The sequence below is a fragment of the Molothrus ater genome, chromosome 22 (assembly GCF_012460135.2).
Source record: "Molothrus ater isolate BHLD 08-10-18 breed brown headed cowbird chromosome 22, BPBGC_Mater_1.1, whole genome shotgun sequence".
Lineage (NCBI taxonomy): Eukaryota > Metazoa > Chordata > Aves > Passeriformes > Icteridae > Molothrus > Molothrus ater.
This window is the reverse complement of record NC_050499.2, coordinates 2245382-2263245: the sequence shown is the minus strand read 5'-3', so window position 1 is coordinate 2263245 and position 17864 is coordinate 2245382. Positions and strand designations below refer to the sequence as shown.

Sequence of the window (17864 nt, the reverse complement as noted above, 5' to 3'; positions counted from 1 at the left end):
CGCTCCCGCCCCGCCGGCCCCGGTCCCGCCCCGGCCCTGCCCGGGCACGGCCCCGGTTCCTCGGCCGCGAGGGGTGAACCGGGCTGTCCTCGCTGCCTCTAAAACAAACATCGCCTCCAAAGCCGGCTGGAACGAGGGAACGGCCGCGCTGGGCCGTGGGAGGCGGCACAGCCCCGACGGGACCGAGCAGCCCTTTTCGTATGGCCCCGGGGCTTTGGGAGCTGCCCCAGATGCTCTATTTCCAGCAGAAAAAAACCCTGGATTTAACTTTTCCACTCCCATCCCAGCAACCCCCGAAGAGGCTTCACTGCGCTGAGGGTGACTGAGCTACCCCAGACATGGTTCAGGTTATTGCCAGGAATGTCGGGAGTCCTCTCCTCCCACCCCCTCTCAAAGTATCCAATTTATCTTGGTAGGGGCAGATTGAGGATGAGGAGCAGCAATCAGCCCACAGCCCCCTTGGGGATCACTCCAGAGAGGTAGGAACAGGGGTCTCCAGGGCCTGAACAAGTTCCTTGGGGAACTGCTCAGGCCCTGCAGTTCCAAGGTCTCATCTCAGCAGTTCCAAGGAACTGCTGAGCTGTCCTTAGCTGACCTAAAGCTGAAATCAGCTGCAAGAAGCCCTTTGCTTCCTTGCCCCCTCAAGGGGCAGATCCTGCCCTTTCCAAACCCACTCCAACACCCTGAATTAGGGCTGCAGTGCTGACGCAAGCAGCTGTTAATAAACAGCATTAGCCACAACAGATCCCTCAGTGAATGATTCTCCAGGGGGAACCGAGGAGCACTCCCTGGCTCTGTGCCACCTCTGGACCGGAGGTGGGTTTGCTTTGTGCCCAATGGGATGGGAACAGGGACAAGAAATGATCCGGCACGCTCGGCCACCCATCCTTCCTGCCGTGGTTAATATTGGAGAGGGCGGCCAGCAAGGAGTAAATATTAATGACAGGGTATGGAGTAACCTCTGCCCAGCACCACATTACCTCAGCACGGGCTGTTCTGGGAAAACCCATCTTGCTTCAGTCACTCCTGCAAAGGCCTGAAATTTTTTTAACTAGAAAAATGCTCCTTCCTTTCAGGAGCAAAGTAGAGGTTATGGGAGTATGGGTCAGGTACAAAGCTGTGTGGGTAGTACTGGAAGAGAGGTCCTCACACAGAAAAGAAAGAGGGAACTGTGGGAATCCACAAAATTAGAGAGTTTTGGGAAAGCTGCAAAGGCAAGCTCCAGAGACAGTAGAACTGTGATTAGAGCTAAGCAGCAGCTATGAGATTGGTCAGCAGAAAAATTATTTAAACTGTAGAAAAGCAAAGACAAATAGAACAATGGTCTGTGTATTAATGCTTGTCTAGAATAACTCTAGAAGGCTCTGGAAGGTGATCCAACTGGCAGGGGCTGGCAGAGGCCCTAGGAAAAGGGAAAGAAGGGAGCAGGGAAAGGTTAGAAATCCTCCCTAAGGGATACTGACCCCTGTCACCTCATTTCTCCTCCTTTCACACTTCAAATGAGACAAACAATCTTTGAAAGCAGTTTATTCCACAACAATGATTAGTCAATAAGGATATGTAGTCAATAGTCAGCTACTGGAATGCAAGTGCCTGCCATAAACCAACCCCACAGAGCAATTGCTTCCTTCACCTCGACCATCGCCCCGGCCAGCTGCACCCCTGGGGCACAGTGGGAGAGGCACAGCACAGCCTGGGAGAGCAAAGGTGGCACCGTCCTGGCAGCTGGCGTGGAGGGCAGGCAGGACACGGCACAGCCCCACTCCCTGCTCTCCCCAGGCACACGGAGCTCCTCGGTCACAGACGCTTCCCCGAGCGAGCACAGAGAGCAGCCAGGTCCTGCAGAGAGCGTGTGGCTGCAGGGGCACAGGAGGAGATCACCGAGTGCAGCACCTGGCTGTAGGCTGAGCAGGATGGGGACACAAACACTATCAGGGCATGAGAGTTGCACTTATGGCCTGAAACTGGGCTTGGCTCTAGCCTTTCACCAGAACAGAGAGATTGGGGTTTAAGGTAAATCAGCATGCCTGTAGTTTTCCACACACCCATTTGCACACTCTCCACACTCCTGAACATGAATCAGTACACAAGCCAAAGATTATTTTATGAACCCAAATGTCTCTATTTTCCCTCCCAGATAACTCCCAGTTGCCCAGTCAGGTATTTTCCCAAGCCATGCTGAAGGTCAGAGCACTCCATGACCTAAGGAAGGCCATTTCCAGACCTTTGTGCATCCTCCTGGCAGACGATTTAAGGCAGAGGGCTCTGTGTCCCTAATGGGATGCTTTGCAGCATTTTCCTCATGGCTGTGTCCATAGCCACACGTGGCTGTGTCACAGCTGTGTAATTTAACACATTGTAGGGACTGGTGCCTTGCTGAGGATGCCACTACACTCCCTAAGGGACAGAGGTTGGGTCAAGCAGCAAAGCCCCTGACTTGCCCTCTCCAGAGCATATTTGGAGGAGCATCTCTGCACAGCAGCAGCCCAGGAGCATGGAAACACCTATCCTGGGGTTTGATTTCTCCCTGTGTAATCAGGCCCAGGTTGTCTCCTATCTGAAAGCAGGAGCTCCTACCTTTGTGATTTTTGTAGAAGACGCAGTTATTGGCACAGGTATCCGGGTGGGAATCCCAGAAATCAGACCCACAGGAACACATTGGGGGCAAATCAACGTTACAGAGTTTGACTTTCTCCCTCATCTGGGCTCTCAGAGCTTCAACATACCTGCAAGGGATCAAACATTACCACTGGCAGTGACACCTGGCTCTGCACGAGGGGGGCAGACTGCCTGTACCTCACGTGCTCCTTATCCCGCTGCTGTCTGTTCCTCACTCTCCTCTCCTCCAGCTGGAGCTGGGCCAGGGCTGCCCAGGTTTGCTCTCCTGGGGAGGGCTCTCTCTGTTCAGCCATGGCTCTCATCCTCTGCTCCTCTGCCTGGCGCTGATTCTCCTTCTGCCTCTTAATCCTGCAGGAACACACACATGGCTCAGAGAAGGAGCTTCCCATCCCTACCTCCATTCCTGGCTGGGTGATGCTGCTGCTTTCAAAGGCAAAAGTAATTCTGCACGAATTACAGCATTAAATACAAATAAATATAAACAAACATATTGGCTTTAAACATGGAATGGTCAAAAAAGCTTCCCAAGCCTCCATTCTTCCCCCATATGGCAACACCAGCCTGTGAACACTCTCCTGCCTTTAAACTCTTCCTGCCTGCCTGTTTTCTCACCATCCTGAATTTCCTCTTTCCAGCTCCCTCCTGTATCACATCCACACATGCTCCTGCCACACACAGCTCCCCAAAGCTGCACTTGTGTCCTTAAACAAAGCTGGGCTCTTTAATACCCCTCAGAAAGGACTAACACCTTGGCTTCCCAGCTTCCCCACTTCCCATTGTTTCTGATTATGAGGCAGCTTGGATCCTTCTGTAAGCACCTTCCAGGACAGGGAAGTGTGACAGGGCTGGGTACAGCAGAGACATTCCAAAACAGGCTTCAAAATGTACTTTTAACCAAGTTTCCCTCTATTTCCTCAGTCTCCCTTGCACCTACATGGCTGTCCAGCCCTTTAGTGGCACCTGGGTTGTGTAATTTCCACCAAACATGAAACACATTCCCCTGACAAGCAGGCAATTGCAAAGCACAAAGACTTTACACCAAAGTGTCTGACATTTTATTCCCAAATGCAGCAATGTGTCCCAGGCCACTCCTTGCCAGGGGGCATTAAAACCAAAATCAAGACTGGGAAGAAGTCAGGACAAGATATTTCAGACCTTACTTCATGTAGGGGGTCAAATCTTTACATCCAGAAACAAAGTGCTTAAGTTGACCTTCTCTGGTTGTGTTATAAAATTGGAAATGTTTTTTAAATTAAATGTAGAACCTTAAGTACAGCACAATAAATCCACTCTAGGCCAAGGCCAGCTCAGGGCTTTATACCCTGTAATTACAAACCCAGCTCCCCTCTGCACACACTTCAAGGGAAAAAATCATAATAAAAAGGTATTGCCCTAACTAGGAATCCCTGGGACCTTGCCAGCATTCACAGGGTAGGATAAGCTCTCCCAGACTCCCAAGTGCCACTGGAATGTCAGGATGTGGCTCAAGGAGCACTGCTTTAGACTGGCAGTTTTCCCAAAAAATGCCCATGAAATCCTGCCCTGTGGTGCCTGTCCCACTCCCTCAAAGCCTGATCACAGAAGAGCCAGGATGGCCAGATTTAGGTCTGCTCATTCAAAATAAAGCCAGGAAAAAACAAAAATTACAGGATCTTTCCTATTGTGCTGTGAATTTGCAGAGCTTCTCCTTAGTGAACCCCTTCACAGGAAAAGCTGAGAAAACTCCACTACAACCGATACTTGAACACAGATACCAAGTGTTCAACTCTGGAACAAATGCCTGTAAAATATTTTATTACACTGTATAAGTTTTTATGGCTGCGAGGGTGAAGGGTCTGATATTAAAAATGCCAGGGATGGTCACAGCTTAGCGCAACGACATAACCTCACCCCGAAGTTTTTAAACACAGGCTTAGGTTCCAGAGTCATGGTTTGGGAAGCTGCACCTCTCCCAGCCCCATGATTTGGTTCCCAGCTACTAAACAAGCTGCACAGGGACTTCAAAACTAGATAGAGAAGTGCTAAAGAACTCAACATGGCCCAAGGGTGCGTGAATCCCACCCAGGGCGGTTACACATCAGTGCCTGGTTTACACCAGACAAACTCACAAGACTTTTCCAACCTTCTGAAGGACCCTGATGGAGGAGGTGACCCCACCAGGTGCACAGACTCACTGGGACACTCTCTGCTGCCTGTCCTGCTGCCGCTGGCGCTGCCGCACTCGCTCCCGCTCCAGGGCCATGCAGAGGCGCCGGCACCGCAGGAACTCGCTCTGCCGCTGCACAGAACAAGACAAGGGTGTTTGGGAAGGATGCCTGGGATAAATATCCAGGGATATCAGCTTGATTGCTGGAAGATGGAACCTCGCTCCTTCCCCAAAAGACCCTCAATACCTCTGAGAGCACGTGACCCAGCACTGGGAAGCTGGAGAGATGGCACCAAGGTAGGAAAGACCAAGTGATCTCAAAGCACTGGAGAGCTCTGTACCAGCATCCCTCCACTGACACTGCCTATGGATGGCAGCTCTGCCACCTGGCAAATTCCTAAATTCTCACTTTGCTGAGGGGAAAAGAGCCAATTCCAACTTCAGCCTGCTTGAAATTGGAGCCATGTGGATACTGGTGCTCCCCTGCAGTGCACTGGAACCCTGTACCTCCTCCAAAAGATGAAAGCATGACACCAAGCTGCTTTCTCTACATGCAGGAGAATCACCTGGGAAAAATATCCAGGGATATCAGTGCTCAGCTTGATTGCTGGAAGATGGAACCTCGCTCCTTCCCCAAAAGACCCTCAATACCTCTGAGTGCACGTGACCCAGCACTGGGAAGCTGGACAGATGGCACCAAGGTAGGAAAGACCAAGTGATCTCAAAGCACTGGAGAGCTCTGTACCAGCATCCCTCCACTTTATGATCATGGTTTGTAGTTTTGATCCACTTTATCCCTTTATGATCATGGTTTGTATTTTTGATCCACTTTATCCCTTTATGATCATGGTTTGTATTTTTGATCCACTTTATCCCTTTATGATCATGGTTTGTATTTTTGTTTGGGTTTTTTTTGGGGGGAGGGGGTTAGTTCTGGGGTTAATTCTGTGTCTGTTTGGGGGTGGTTGTGGAGTGATGATGATAGTTAGTTATTGTTTTTGACACTAGGAAATATAGAGGAAGGTTAATTGAAAGTGTATTGATGACAAATGATTTGGATAATCATTGGACACTGCCTATGGATGGCAGCTCTGCCACCTGGCAAACTCCTAAACTCTCGCTTTGCTGAGGGGAAAAGAGCCAATTCCAACTTCAGCCTGCTTCAATTTGGATCCACCAGGATACTGGTGCTCCCCTGCAGTGCACTGGAACCCTGTACCTCCTCCAAAAGATGAAAGCATGACACCAAGCTGCATTCTCTCCATGCAGGAGAACCACCAAGGTGGCAAAACCATTGCTGAGACACATCCAGGGGCCCAGCAGGGAAGAACTCCCATATGGATACTGGGGGTTTAGTGTCTGGGCTTTGGGTGATCCCACTGATGCAGCAAGGGCAGGGAAACCTCCTGGCTAAAGCTCCCATCAAAAGCCCTCCTGCTGTGGGGTACAGGGGTAGTTTGAGCTCCATGACTCCCAAAAGTTTAATGCACAGATTTTTCTCCATGAATGCCAAAACCTTTGGGCTGAGTTTGTCCACCTCACTCAGTGGAGAGAGCCCAGCACAGCTGGAGATAAAGGAGGAGGAGAAGAGATCACCAGGCTGCCAGTGAAAAAAACCGGATGGAAAAACCCCAGGCAGAGGAGAGTGCAGCAAAACGAGTTATCTTGGATGGATCAGAGCCAAGGAGATTAAAAGCAAGAGGAAAGGAACAGCAGGGTTAGGAGGAGCAGCCTGAGAAGCCCCAGCTGTTGTCACACTGGTGAGAAACCACAAACATATTTGGGATCAGTTGGTTTGAAAACACTTGTAAGAAACAAAAACCATGCAAATTGTTCATAATTTTACACTGCAAACTGCAAGAAAGGTGACAAAGGGAGAGAGAAATGTTCCTCTTCATGGCAGGAGGAAGTAGGAAAATAAAAGTCACTGGCTTTAGGCATCCAAGAGAAACATCATCACTCTGTATCACTGAGATTAGCATGAGCCAAACTGTCCAAACTGTCCAGGACACAGGCTGTAAACCCTCACTGTGAAATCATCCACTTGGCCTGCAGGCTGAGCTTGAGGCTATTCCCAAAAGCAAAGAAACCTTTATATTCCAGCCTTGTATTTAAACAAGATAAAGTTAGCTTTGTTTTTTTTTTTTTTTTCTTTTCTTTTTAAGCATTTTTGGCAGCTTCTTAAGCTCCTTGCAACTGCAGCAAGCACCCCATGGTTTTGCCAGGCAGAATGAAAGGAGCCTGCTTCTCCTTCAAATTTCTGGTGTTATTGAGATCCTAGATTTTGAGTAGGTAACAGTTCCACTTAGAACAGATTTTAAAAAATAACCTGGTAGCTTTGCCCAAGACCTGAGACCAAAAGCTGACAAGCTAAACCCAGTAGGGGTTTCATACATCAAAGCTCCTCTGAGGTTTCTTATTAGAGCCAGCAGCATTCTTAACACCCAATCTCTTTCAAACAAAACCACAAGGGGCTTGGCTCCCCTGGACAGACCTGCTTCCTGGTTTCCTCTTGGTCAACACCAGCCCAGAGTCTGAGGGGAGGTTGGCATTCACTGTGTGGCCTCCCAGGAGGGCTCGAGTCCTTCACCGACCCACCACAGACCTGAGAGATAATGGAAGGGAGCAGCATCAGCATCACCACAGCTCTTTCTCATCTTCCCCCAGCAAAATGCTCTTCACTGGAGGCAGGGCCTCAGTGTGATCCCTCCAGACCTCAATGGGACGACCAGCCTTGGAAATGGGCTTTATCTGGGGTCCAGGTTTGCCATGAACAGCAGAGATGTGCCACATCTCAATATAGGAGTCTGAGCACCAAAGCTTTGTCAAAACACCTCTAAAGATATCCTTGGAGGAAGGCTCTGGTTTACTTTAAATATGGATGCACATCTCCCCATCCCAAACTTCTATTATGAATTACTTGAAGTGTGAAAAAAATAACTAAATGTAAGGGGAATTCCACAGCCAACATCTCCCAAAAACCTCAGTGTAAACCTCAGCACAAACTTCTGCTGTGTCCCTATCTGCCCAGCCAGTATTTCTGCTCCAAGCTGGACTAACCCCCAGCCAAGGCTGGGCACACATTGCCACAGCCATTAAGCCTTTGCCAACCACCCCAGGCAATCAGGATGAACCATATCCACCCCCCAGATGCTCAAAAACAGCTGCCTGAAAACAAAAGAGGAAGGATAAGTACATCAAGCCCTCCTCAATCCCTCCTAGGGCAGGGCCTGCCACCCCCAGGCACTGGGATAGCCACAGCCATCTCCTTCACCTGATACAAAGCTTTGGGGTTTGGAGGTTTTTTTGTTTGGTTGGTTAGGTTTTTTTTGGGGGGGGGCGGGGCTTCCTTCTCCTTGAAAAGAAACCTTTTCAAGGTTTCTGACTGATTTGATCTCTTTCACCCTTGGGTCTTTTAGCATGAGGTCTGAGCGTGGCTCTGGGTATGATGTGACAGCACGCCCTGGTTTCAGCTTTCACCTGGGCAGCTGCCAAGTGGCATCACAAGCAGGCAGGAAGCCAAGGCCATGAAAGCAGGGAATGGCAGTGCTGACCTCACTGAGCTCCAGTACTGCTCCCAAGCCTGCTTTGAGGATGGTGGGCTGAAGAGTTAAGCAGGCCTGAGGGAGCAAATGCTCCTCCAAGAGCAGCCTCTTCCAGACACCAAAATAAATTTATGATCCAAACCACTTAAGACCAACTTTGCATGAGTCTTACTTTTTTAAACTCAATTTTGAGGTAGAAGCCATCATCCTGCCCAGTGCCATGTGCAGCTGTGCCCTGCTCCAGCAGCTCAGCAGGCAGATCGTGGTGTCCTGCCAGCAGCAGCTCCTCACTCTCCTCCATGGGCACTGCAGCTGCTGGGCAAGGGTCTGGATCCTGGAGGAGGGAGGACATGGGTGTAAACATGGAATTGAAATGTGGCTGTTTGGTGCCAAGGGAAAACTGAACACCCTTGGAGCAGCTTTAGCACACAGGAGGCTGTGTGTGCTGTCACTTGGATGGGATCTGGCAGCACCATGTGTTCAGCAGCACCATGGGCCACCAGAGCTGGGCAACAGGAATGTAGCAGGGTGACTGTGACTGTGCCCTCCCCAACTGCAGAAGCAGTGGGACAGACGTGGGGTGAAGGGAAGGCAAGGCAGAAACCTCTCCAGGCACCATTTCACAGTGGCAAGGAGCTGGAATCTCTGAGCGACACCGAGAGCGGAGTACACTCCTTCAGATGGGAAGTGGGCAGGCTCCCCAGTGGCAATCCACAATATTTTGAGAGGCAGCAGATTGTTTCCTAGAAAATAAAGAATTAAAATGCCAGAAGCAAGCCTGAAGCCAGGATAATTTTTTTCCCTTGCTTTCTTTTTTCCTTCAGCGTGGTGGGAAGGGAAGCACAGGACTGCTGAGAGAGGGAAAGATTGGATCAGTAGGAGAACAGGTGATGCCAAGAATTCCTTGATATGGCTCAGCAGCTGTTTGGGAAGGACAGAGAATAGCCTGGAATTATTTGATAGGCACAACAGGAATCACTCCATCAACCCCAATATGACAGAAACATGACAGAATAGCTGCTTTGGTAAGGATAAGGGGATAGAGGGAAGGGTTATTGCTTTGGGTGTTTCTCTGGAGCACTGAAGGCAGAAAGACATGACACTGTGGAAAAACAACACCAACTTGGTGGAAGGAGACACTGGGGAAAAGAATTTGGGTGCTGCCATGCTGGGGAGCTACAGCTGTCCATCAGAGCCTGGAGGCAAAGACTCAGTAACAGGATGAGCTGGAACACTGGACAGGTCATTTCCAGGCAATTACCATTCTGGTATCTGCTTGGGAAAGAGGCAATTAACTCCTTGGATGCTTTTAACCTGAATAGAAATCTTGGGGGGGAGAGAAAGAGCAGCAATCTTAGGAACATGGATTATTATCACAGGGAATGCAACACTTTACAGGTAGAAAGGAAAAAGATGAAGAAAAATGCAGAAAATAGGACTGAGGGGAAAAAAACATTTCAGCCAGATTTGCTTTGAGTTAGCAGCAGCAGGGAGAAAAATGCTGGGACTATTACTGGGAAGAAAAACTCAGGTTATTCCTAAAGCTGAGGTTTTTAAGGAGGATGGACTTCCTCTGGGCCAGAACAACAGCTAAGGTGCAAACAGCTCCCTGAAATCTGTGGAGGCTCCAGATTATCAGCAAAGGGCACAAGGAGTGTCTTTCTTTAAATAAAGGGGGAGGAAAAGGAATTACCAAATAAAAGATATTATCCTCAAGAGTTTAACTGTGACTTTTGAAAAAACAAGAGGAGATTACCTTGCAAACTATCTGTAAACCACAAGAAAACAAAAATAAGCAGGAACCAGCATAAATTTGTCAAGAGTCAGGCCAGGATAAGCTGAATGTCTCCTACAATAGAAGGAAGAGGCCTCAGGCAAAGAGCAGCAGAGACTCTGGGGTTCAGCTGAGCTCTTGACGTGGCCTAATTCAACACTGGGGTAAAGCAAAACCTGTTAGATGGAAGTCTGATGTGGGATGCACAAAACTGATTAAAAACATGGCCCAGATTTGGTCTCAGGAGTTCACTGCACAGAAATAGGGTAAGAACGAGGTGGGCTCTGCTCTTTGAATTCATCATCAGCCTGGATGAAGGAAGAAAGAAGCATCTTGATTATGCTACTGACCCCACTTGCCTTGTAGAAGTATTGGGTGAAAAACCCTTGGGATAAAACCAAAGAAATGGGCTGGAATACAAAGCACAAGGAAATCCAAGGAGCACAAAAGCAGAGGCAGCACTACCAAGGGGGTCAGGTCCATGGTTATGGTCTGTGGCAGCCTTTTGCACCTGGTGAGAAGGGAAGAGGCTGCACCCCTGCCAGGCTGGGAACATGCCAAACCTTCATACAGAGAGAGATTTAGATTAATATGGGAGCTTTTTTCTCTTCATATATTATGGAGTAATAAAACAGAGCAATGCAATAAATCAATATATTCCTCCCAGAATAAATCAGGGAAGCTGTTAAACTTCCTTATGTAGATTAACTGTAGGTGCAGTGAGGCTGGGATGGGAGGATGGCCCCAAACCCCTCCCAGTGTTTCTCACTGCTGTGGATGACTTGCCCAGGACTCCCACGGATCTCCTGTAACCCTCTGGCTCACCTGGGCAGTGGCTTTGTTATTTATGTGAGATCATAAATCAACTTATCTCACTGAATGCATTAGTAGCTCAAACAAGAAGGATGTTTGCTGTTGGAAACAGGTAACAAGGTTTTTGAGACCATAATTATTGTGTTTCTCTGAGTCCTATTTGCAGAGCTGACAGACTTAATCAGAAATCCAAGGGTACAAAGAAGAGACAGAGCAGCCCTTCTATAAAGGACAGTTTCTAGATAATCAGCAAAGATCTACTTCACCTTTGGTGAACCTGAAAAAGAGAAGGGAATGAAGATTTACAGGATGGGCAGGAAACTGGCTCCAGAGGCAATAAGTCAAAACACAGGCTGGGCTGCTCCTGGTGTTCTCCAAAGTACATCAGTTCAAGAAAGGTCTTGGCATAGAGACCGGGAAAATAGCTACAACACAAAAGGGGTCTTGAGAACTGAAGGAGCAAAAGCAGGATGAAATTCAGCAGAACAAAAAGTGGGACTGACCTCCTTCCATGCACTGCTTTGAGGAAAGCTGCATGCCAACCATTCTCTACCAGAAGCCAGCCCCGGGTGAGGAAAAACCCTCCAGATCTTTGCCACCCACACAAAACAAGCAATTGATGCAATGGGAAGAGTGGTTGAGATTTGAAGAAATAAAGGCACCTGAAGGGAAGGCTGGTCATCACATTCCTCCTAGATACCCAGATCACAATCTCAACCTTTAAAAGTCTACTTTGCATTCTTGAGCTCATCTCAGAGATGTTTTCACACACTTTATCCTGCTGCCTTCTCTGAAATGGATTAGCCATAAGATGTGTCAGGAAAGCACCGTTTATTTCATTCCTGCTGGAGAAACTTCCTGAATTATGTTTTGAATTTGCTAATTAAGAGCCAAACCTTCAGCAGTTTGCAAGGTGATTTCTCTGCCCTCAGCCCAGCCAGCCCTCCTCACCTCCTGCCTCCAGGCGCCGTGGGACAGGATCCTGCGGGACGCCAGCCTGCGCCGCACCTGCTGCACAGCCCTGCTGAGCTGAGCCAGAGGAGAGGCAAAGAAAACACAGCACAAGTTCAGCTACAAGGAGACAGCTCCCAGTCAGTCTGCTCCAGCCAAGGAGCTCCATCAAGGCAGCACAACCCAACACACAATCAGGGTCTTTCAGAGCTGCCCCAGGGTACCGAAATTCTGATCCAGGCAACTCATCTGCTCCCAAAACATGTTGCTCAGATGCCAAATCCCAAATTTTCTTGCTTGGTATCCAGCCAGAAGTGATTTTCCACCCCAAGGTACTTCAACTGGAATGCATCCCATGGTGCTCCAACTGGAATAACTCCAGCTCCTAGGCGAGCACACAGGCTTTCTAAACCACCAAATGCACCATAAACATCACTATTAAAAAAAATAAAATTTAAAAAAAACAAACAAACAAACCAGTCCTGAAAGCAGGTTTTCCCAGATTTCAGGCTGCACAAGACAAGCTGCAATGAGGTGGCACCACCTAGTGCCACCTCTGCGCCAGGACACGGCTGGGAAAGCACCGTGCCTGCCAGCAGCCAGAGCAGCTCAGCCACAGCATCTCGGATGAGACACCCAGCTGGATGCCCTGAGGAGCACCACAACCTTCAATGTGAGCTAACGTTTCGTTCAACAGCTAAACCCAAATACTAGGGATGTGCTGTAGAAGAAAAAAAAGAAAACATGGCCTGTTCCCCATTTCAAACCCTGAGGATCCAAAATGCCAAAGCAGCGATGGAAGCACAGGAGGGGCAGGGCTCACCTCGGCAGCTTGCTGCTGGAATGGCTCCCCAAGCTCCTCTTCTGGCTGGGCTGGGCCAGAGCCACTGGGTGCACAGATGATGGGAGCAGGGAGGCTTTGGAACAGGCATGTGTTCTTCCAGGGGGTCAAATACTGCACAGCAGCACAGCTCTCCCTCTCCACCTGCCAGGAAAAAGCCACAGGGATCTCCAAGCATGACCCAGCAAGAAGTCAACTGTGGTGACATTTCACCACCCTTGAGAGGGAGGTTTTGGCTCTCCATGCTGAGAATACAAAGAAGCATCAGGTTCTTTGGGGCTGAGGGTATTTGCAGGCTTCCCGCTTGGAGCTGGCAGAGTTACATGAGGACATCCCCAGCCAGCCATGGAAACAGCCCAAACACCCCAAGGGTGGCCAAAGCTGGTGACATGTCAGTGCATTCTCTTTTCTGCCACAGTCAGATCCTGGCAAGCCTCCCCAGCACTTGTTTGAGAATAGAAAGAATTAAATATATTCATAGGATAATCCAAAAGAAGCCCATGGAGGAAAAGGGAATGTGGAGACAGAGGGAAAGTGTTGTTTGAAAAATACTTGGCTGCTCTGGAAAAGGGATTGGAAAAGAAACAGCAGAAAAACTGCTTTGCTTCAAAGGCAGCTAGGACACATCCACATCATTCCCAACTCCTGCATGGCTGTTTTTTAACTCCAGGCAATTCCACAGAGAGCTTCAGAACTCTGTTCTGCTGCTGCCTAAGGGAGCCAGTAACCTTTCCCTGGGGAGGCTTCAAAGCATCTCCAGCACCAACCAAAGTGTCACGCTGACCCAGCCTGGACACTGTTTGCCACCACAGGGTCTGAAACCTCAGATTTTCTCATTTTCTCTCATTAACACCTTGACTTAAGCTCCAGTGTTTGGGTTTTTCCCAGTTTATGCTGTGTTTGGAGGAGTTTCTCCTGACAGAGCCTCACTTACTGCTTCGTAGGCCTTCTGCAGCTCCAGCCTGCGGCGCAGCCTGGCCTGCCGGTTCACGCGCTGCCTCACCTCGCCCTGGAATCTCCTCAGGCTGGCTGCCTTCTGCTGCTGCTGCTCCTTCAGCTCCTCCTCCACCCGGGATGCTGAAGCCTGGATGAGGTGGAAGCAGATCACACCAGGGTTTTGCTAAACTGTAGCATTAGAGCAGCCTGTGTCCCTGGATTCCCTTTTCCCCCACCCGGAGTGACCAGGCAGACAAGCAGCACCCAAAGCAAACTTCATGTTTTGTTTCAAAATATGTGGAATAACAGCTTGGACAATATCTACTGGGTTATTATGGGCTGGATTGAGTTTGACTAGAGATACAGAGCAGCACACCTCTGCCTCTGCCTCTCTGCAACACACAGGGAAGGAAAGAAAAAGGAGACCCTCGGAGCAGCTCCCAGCTCCTATTAAAGGATGCTCAACTATCCAAAGCCTGGATCCACAGGAACAGGCCAGCCCCTCATCCTGGTGATGTTCTGCAAGGCTGGAAGCACATCAGGGAAGCAGTTCACAGAGCACAGCACTGCTTCAGAATGTCTTTACTATCTGAAGTGAAAGATTAAGAGCAATGACCTGAAAAACCCAGAAATCCCATTTTGTTTTCTTTGCAATTCTGCCAAGCAACACCACCATGGCTTAAATTAAAACAGCACTGCTCTCCTGGCTGCCCACACAGCAAGAGAAAGCAGAGACTGAGGGGATGGAGGAAAGGGTGAGACCCAAGATGAACTTGGAACAGCAGGGTCAGCACAGCCCAACAAAACTCCAAGATGGGGAGAAATTCACCCTGTTAGGGATGAAACCAAGAGAGTGCTCCAGGGAACAGCCCAGTGCCAGCCCACCTACTGCCCACCTCAGCAGCAACTCTGATGCATGAGGCATTACTATGGATTAATTAAGTGTATTAAGCAAGCTCAGATAACCCTGGGCAGCTTCATTCACCTCTGGAAGCCTCACGTGGGGACCCCCAGGAACATCCAGGCCCCCTGAAGCTGTCAGGAAAATATCAGCTCCCCCAGAAATTCCATAGTGCCAAGATGGAAGTCCTGTGGAATATGGAGATGATTGATTTCCATAAATTATCTCAGCCTTTCAGGATTTAAATTACAATCTAGAAATAAATCATCTCAGAAGGGCAGGAGCTTCTATAATGTTCAGACATTAATTACAGGGGACTGAACTCATCATCCAATATTTAATGCACTTTTAGTCCTCTTAGAATAACCCTCAAAACAGAAATCCCTGAGATAAGCATCCATCAAGATTTCCTTATGTGTTTCTAACAGGGTACAGTAGAGATTGGCTCCAGACCCTGAAACAGTCAGGTTAATCTTTTAATTGTTTTTAAAATCAGCAACACAGAATAAAATCTTGACTCCCTGACATCCTTAAGGGATGAGTGGAAAAGCGAGAAGCAGCACTGGCTGGGTGCCCCACCTGACTGATGTTTAAAATTGATGCATTTCTCCTCAAAAAACACAGTTTATTGGAGGGGGATCCATCCAGAGAGATGTTAAGGTGAGACAAAGTAGAAATTCTCCAGAGTAGAAATCCATTTTGATTTAAGTGAAATGTACATCTTTGAGTTAAGTGTGTAGTTTGAAAACATAGTTATTTAGCCTGACTGCAAGAAAGCCTAAGCTCAGAGAAACTGCTTCAGTGAAAGACAAAGAGAAAAAAGACAGAAAATGATAAAGAGAAACAGAGACTACTGTGAGAGCAGGTCAACCTGACCTAAGAATTCTTTCTGATAAAGAAGAACTAGCGGCAAATGTCATGTGAAATCCGTAAAAATGAATATGTATGAACCTATTGTGAAATTGTATACATATGTATTTGAGAAGAAAATAAAAAGAGACCTGAAGTCCCCAAAAGTACACGTGTCTTTTAAAGAGTAATCTCCACATGCACCCAGCGCTGTAATAAACATACCGGTAATAAATACACTGTAATAAACATACCGGCTTTACAACTTTCACAAAGTTGTAGAGTTTTGTTTATCTCCACAAAACAGAGGGCTTGTGCAAAGGGGAGGCCAAACTACATGGACATCACAGCACCTTCTGACCCCGCTAAATCACATTAAAACAAATTATTATTTTTAGGAGCCATGCTCCTGCCTGCCCTCAGGCTGTGAAAAAGATCCCCTTTGGCTCTGGCCCCGCTGGGGGTGTTACTGGCCCACTGAAGGGTTCAAGCCCCGGCACACGGTGCCCTCGGTGCACTCACAAAGGCCGGGTTCTGCTGCCCGGGCGCGCTCTCCACCCAGGCGCCCACGGCTGCCACGCTCTGGTTCCTCTCGGCCAGCGCCCGCCACCGCCGCTGCGGGGGCTGCCCCGGCCCCTTCGAGGGCAGCACCATCCCGGCACCGCCGCGGGCCCGGCCCTGGGGACGGGAGCAGAGCTCAGGGTGTGTTCCCGGATCCCAACCCGCACCCGGCCCCAGCTCCCGCTGCCCAACCCGCACCTGCCCCAGCTCCCGCACCCCAACCCGCACCTGCCCCAGCTCCCGCTGCCCAACCCGCACCCGGCCCCAGCTCCCGCTGCCCAACCCGCACCCGGCCCCAGCTCCCGCAGCCCAACCCGCACCTGCCCAGCTCCTGCTGCCCAACCCGCACCCGGCCCCAGCTCCCGCTGCCCAGCGCCCTCCTGCCTCTTCCCGCGCTGCCCTCCCGCAGCTCCGAGCGGGACCCCCAGCCCATGGCGGCTGACAGCCCCTCTGCCCCATCGCTGCATCCCTTCTCTTCTCTCCCCACTGCCCCCCACCTCCAGCTCCCCCTTCCCCCGAGGTTCGCGCTCCGATCTCCCGGTACCCGAACTCCACCGCCCCCCATCCCAACCAGCCCCTCCTCAGCCCTCACCCGCCCCTGGGCACTGCCCCACGGCCTCGGGCCCATCCTCCTGTATCCCCCAAACGCCTCTGGAGGCCTCTGCACCTTCATTCCCCGTAATCCCCCTCGCCGAGCCTGCCGGAGACCCTCAGGCCGCACCAACCGCCACTTCCGCCGCCACCGCAGCTTTGAATCCTGGCGCCACTTCCGCCGGACGGCCACGCCCCGGCCACGCCCCAGAGAGGCCCGGTCACGCCCCGGCCACGCCCGTCGCATCCTGGTCACGCCCCCAAAAGTCCCGGTCACGCCCTGATCTCGCCTTGGTCACGCCCCCGGGAGTCCCGGTCACGCCCTCAGGCCTCTCGGCCACGCCCATCCTCGCCCCGCCTCGCCTCAAGCCCCGCCCCCCGCCATAGCCAACCGCAGGCCGCCCCCAGCCCCAGCCCCTCACGGTTCTGAGATCGCTGGTTCGAGTCCCGCCTCCGATGGAAAGGCAGTGGAGGAACCGTGTCTGCCTCAGAGCATCCCTGAAACTGCCCCCTGGGCATCCCTGGAACACCCCACACACAGCATGCCCATGCGAGTCGCTCCCAAATATCCTTACAGCATCCCTGACCCCGTCCGAATATCCCCTTAGAACATCTCCATACAGCATCCCCCCAAAGGCCCCCCAAAGCACCTCCCCATAGCGTGACCCCAAAGCATCTGCCTCCCTTAATGTCTCCCCAAAACTCCCTCAAAGCCTCTTTCTGTACCATCCCCCATCTCCCCATAACGCATCTCCCCCAGAGCATGTCCCTCCCTCTGGGACAGGATGCTCGGAGGCATCGACCCCTTTTGGGGGCCAGGAGACCCCCGGGAGCGTGGGCGATGGCTCACTGGGGTGACGAGCCCGGCAGGGCTCGGGAGGGGGGTGGGAAATGGCTCCGGGCATCCTGCCTCACATCCCGCTGCCCTATTCAGCGGTGCCCGGGGAACTAGCGCTAATTGGCATGGAGTTGGAATGAAGCCTGGATGCCACCGGGCTTCACTTTAGAGCCTGGGAAGAGGGGAAAGAAAAAAAAAAAAAAAGCGGGGATAGCTTTTTTGGGGCGGGGGTTCAGCTTTGCAAAACACCCCTCCTGAAGAAAACCCCAGTTTAGCTGAATGGGGTGTTCAGAGCCCAAAATCCCATTGGATTGTCCGCAGAGGGGATGGCAAACCTCAGCTGGGCTCGGTGGGGTGATGCCTCCCCACCCCAAGTGTGTCCCGGGGACTGGGAAAACATGGAACTGGGGGTCTGTAAGCGGGGAAAAAAATTGCAAATCTGAGTGGTTTTTCCTCAAATAAATGTCAGCTCGAGGCCTCCGAGGAGGCGAAAGCCACC

The 17864-nt window shown here is 50.5% G+C and overlaps 1 protein-coding gene across 2 annotated transcripts; it reads right to left on the bottom strand.

The window, feature by feature from the left end:
• Positions 1 to 1511: 1511 nt before the first annotated feature.
• On the bottom strand, positions 1512 to 16690 carry CCDC15 (coiled-coil domain containing 15). Of its 2 annotated transcripts, none has more exons than XM_036397526.1 (11): positions 16604 to 16690; positions 15898 to 16053; positions 13624 to 13773; positions 12672 to 12833; positions 11849 to 11926; positions 8483 to 8644; positions 7260 to 7370; positions 4794 to 4897; positions 2797 to 2967; positions 2578 to 2726; positions 1512 to 1904 (listed from the first exon to the last, which is right to left on the bottom strand). In XM_036397526.1, exons 1-11 carry the CDS (start codon positions 16607 to 16609, stop codon positions 1798 to 1800), a joined length of 1356 nt encoding a protein of 451 aa, XP_036253419.1. In that variant the 5' UTR covers positions 16610 to 16690; the 3' UTR covers positions 1512 to 1797. The 2 variants fall into 2 exon arrangements, with proteins under 2 accessions (XP_036253419.1, XP_036253420.1); XM_036397527.1 differs by having other exon boundaries at positions 1512 to 1856.
• Between the last annotated feature and the right edge of the window lie 1174 nt (positions 16691 to 17864).

Bases quoted from the DNA above. Each gene is read 5' to 3' on its own strand.
- CCDC15 (XM_036397526.1), bottom strand. The intron at 4,898-7,259 runs GTCTGTCCAGGG...TGTTCTGTGCAG, and splicing joins AAGAGGAAACCAGGAAGCAG to CGGCAGAGCGAGTTCCTGCG. The intron at 1,905-2,577 runs GTAGGAGCTCCT...CATCCTGCTCAG, and splicing joins CTTCTACAAAAATCACAAAG to CCTACAGCCAGGTGCTGCAC.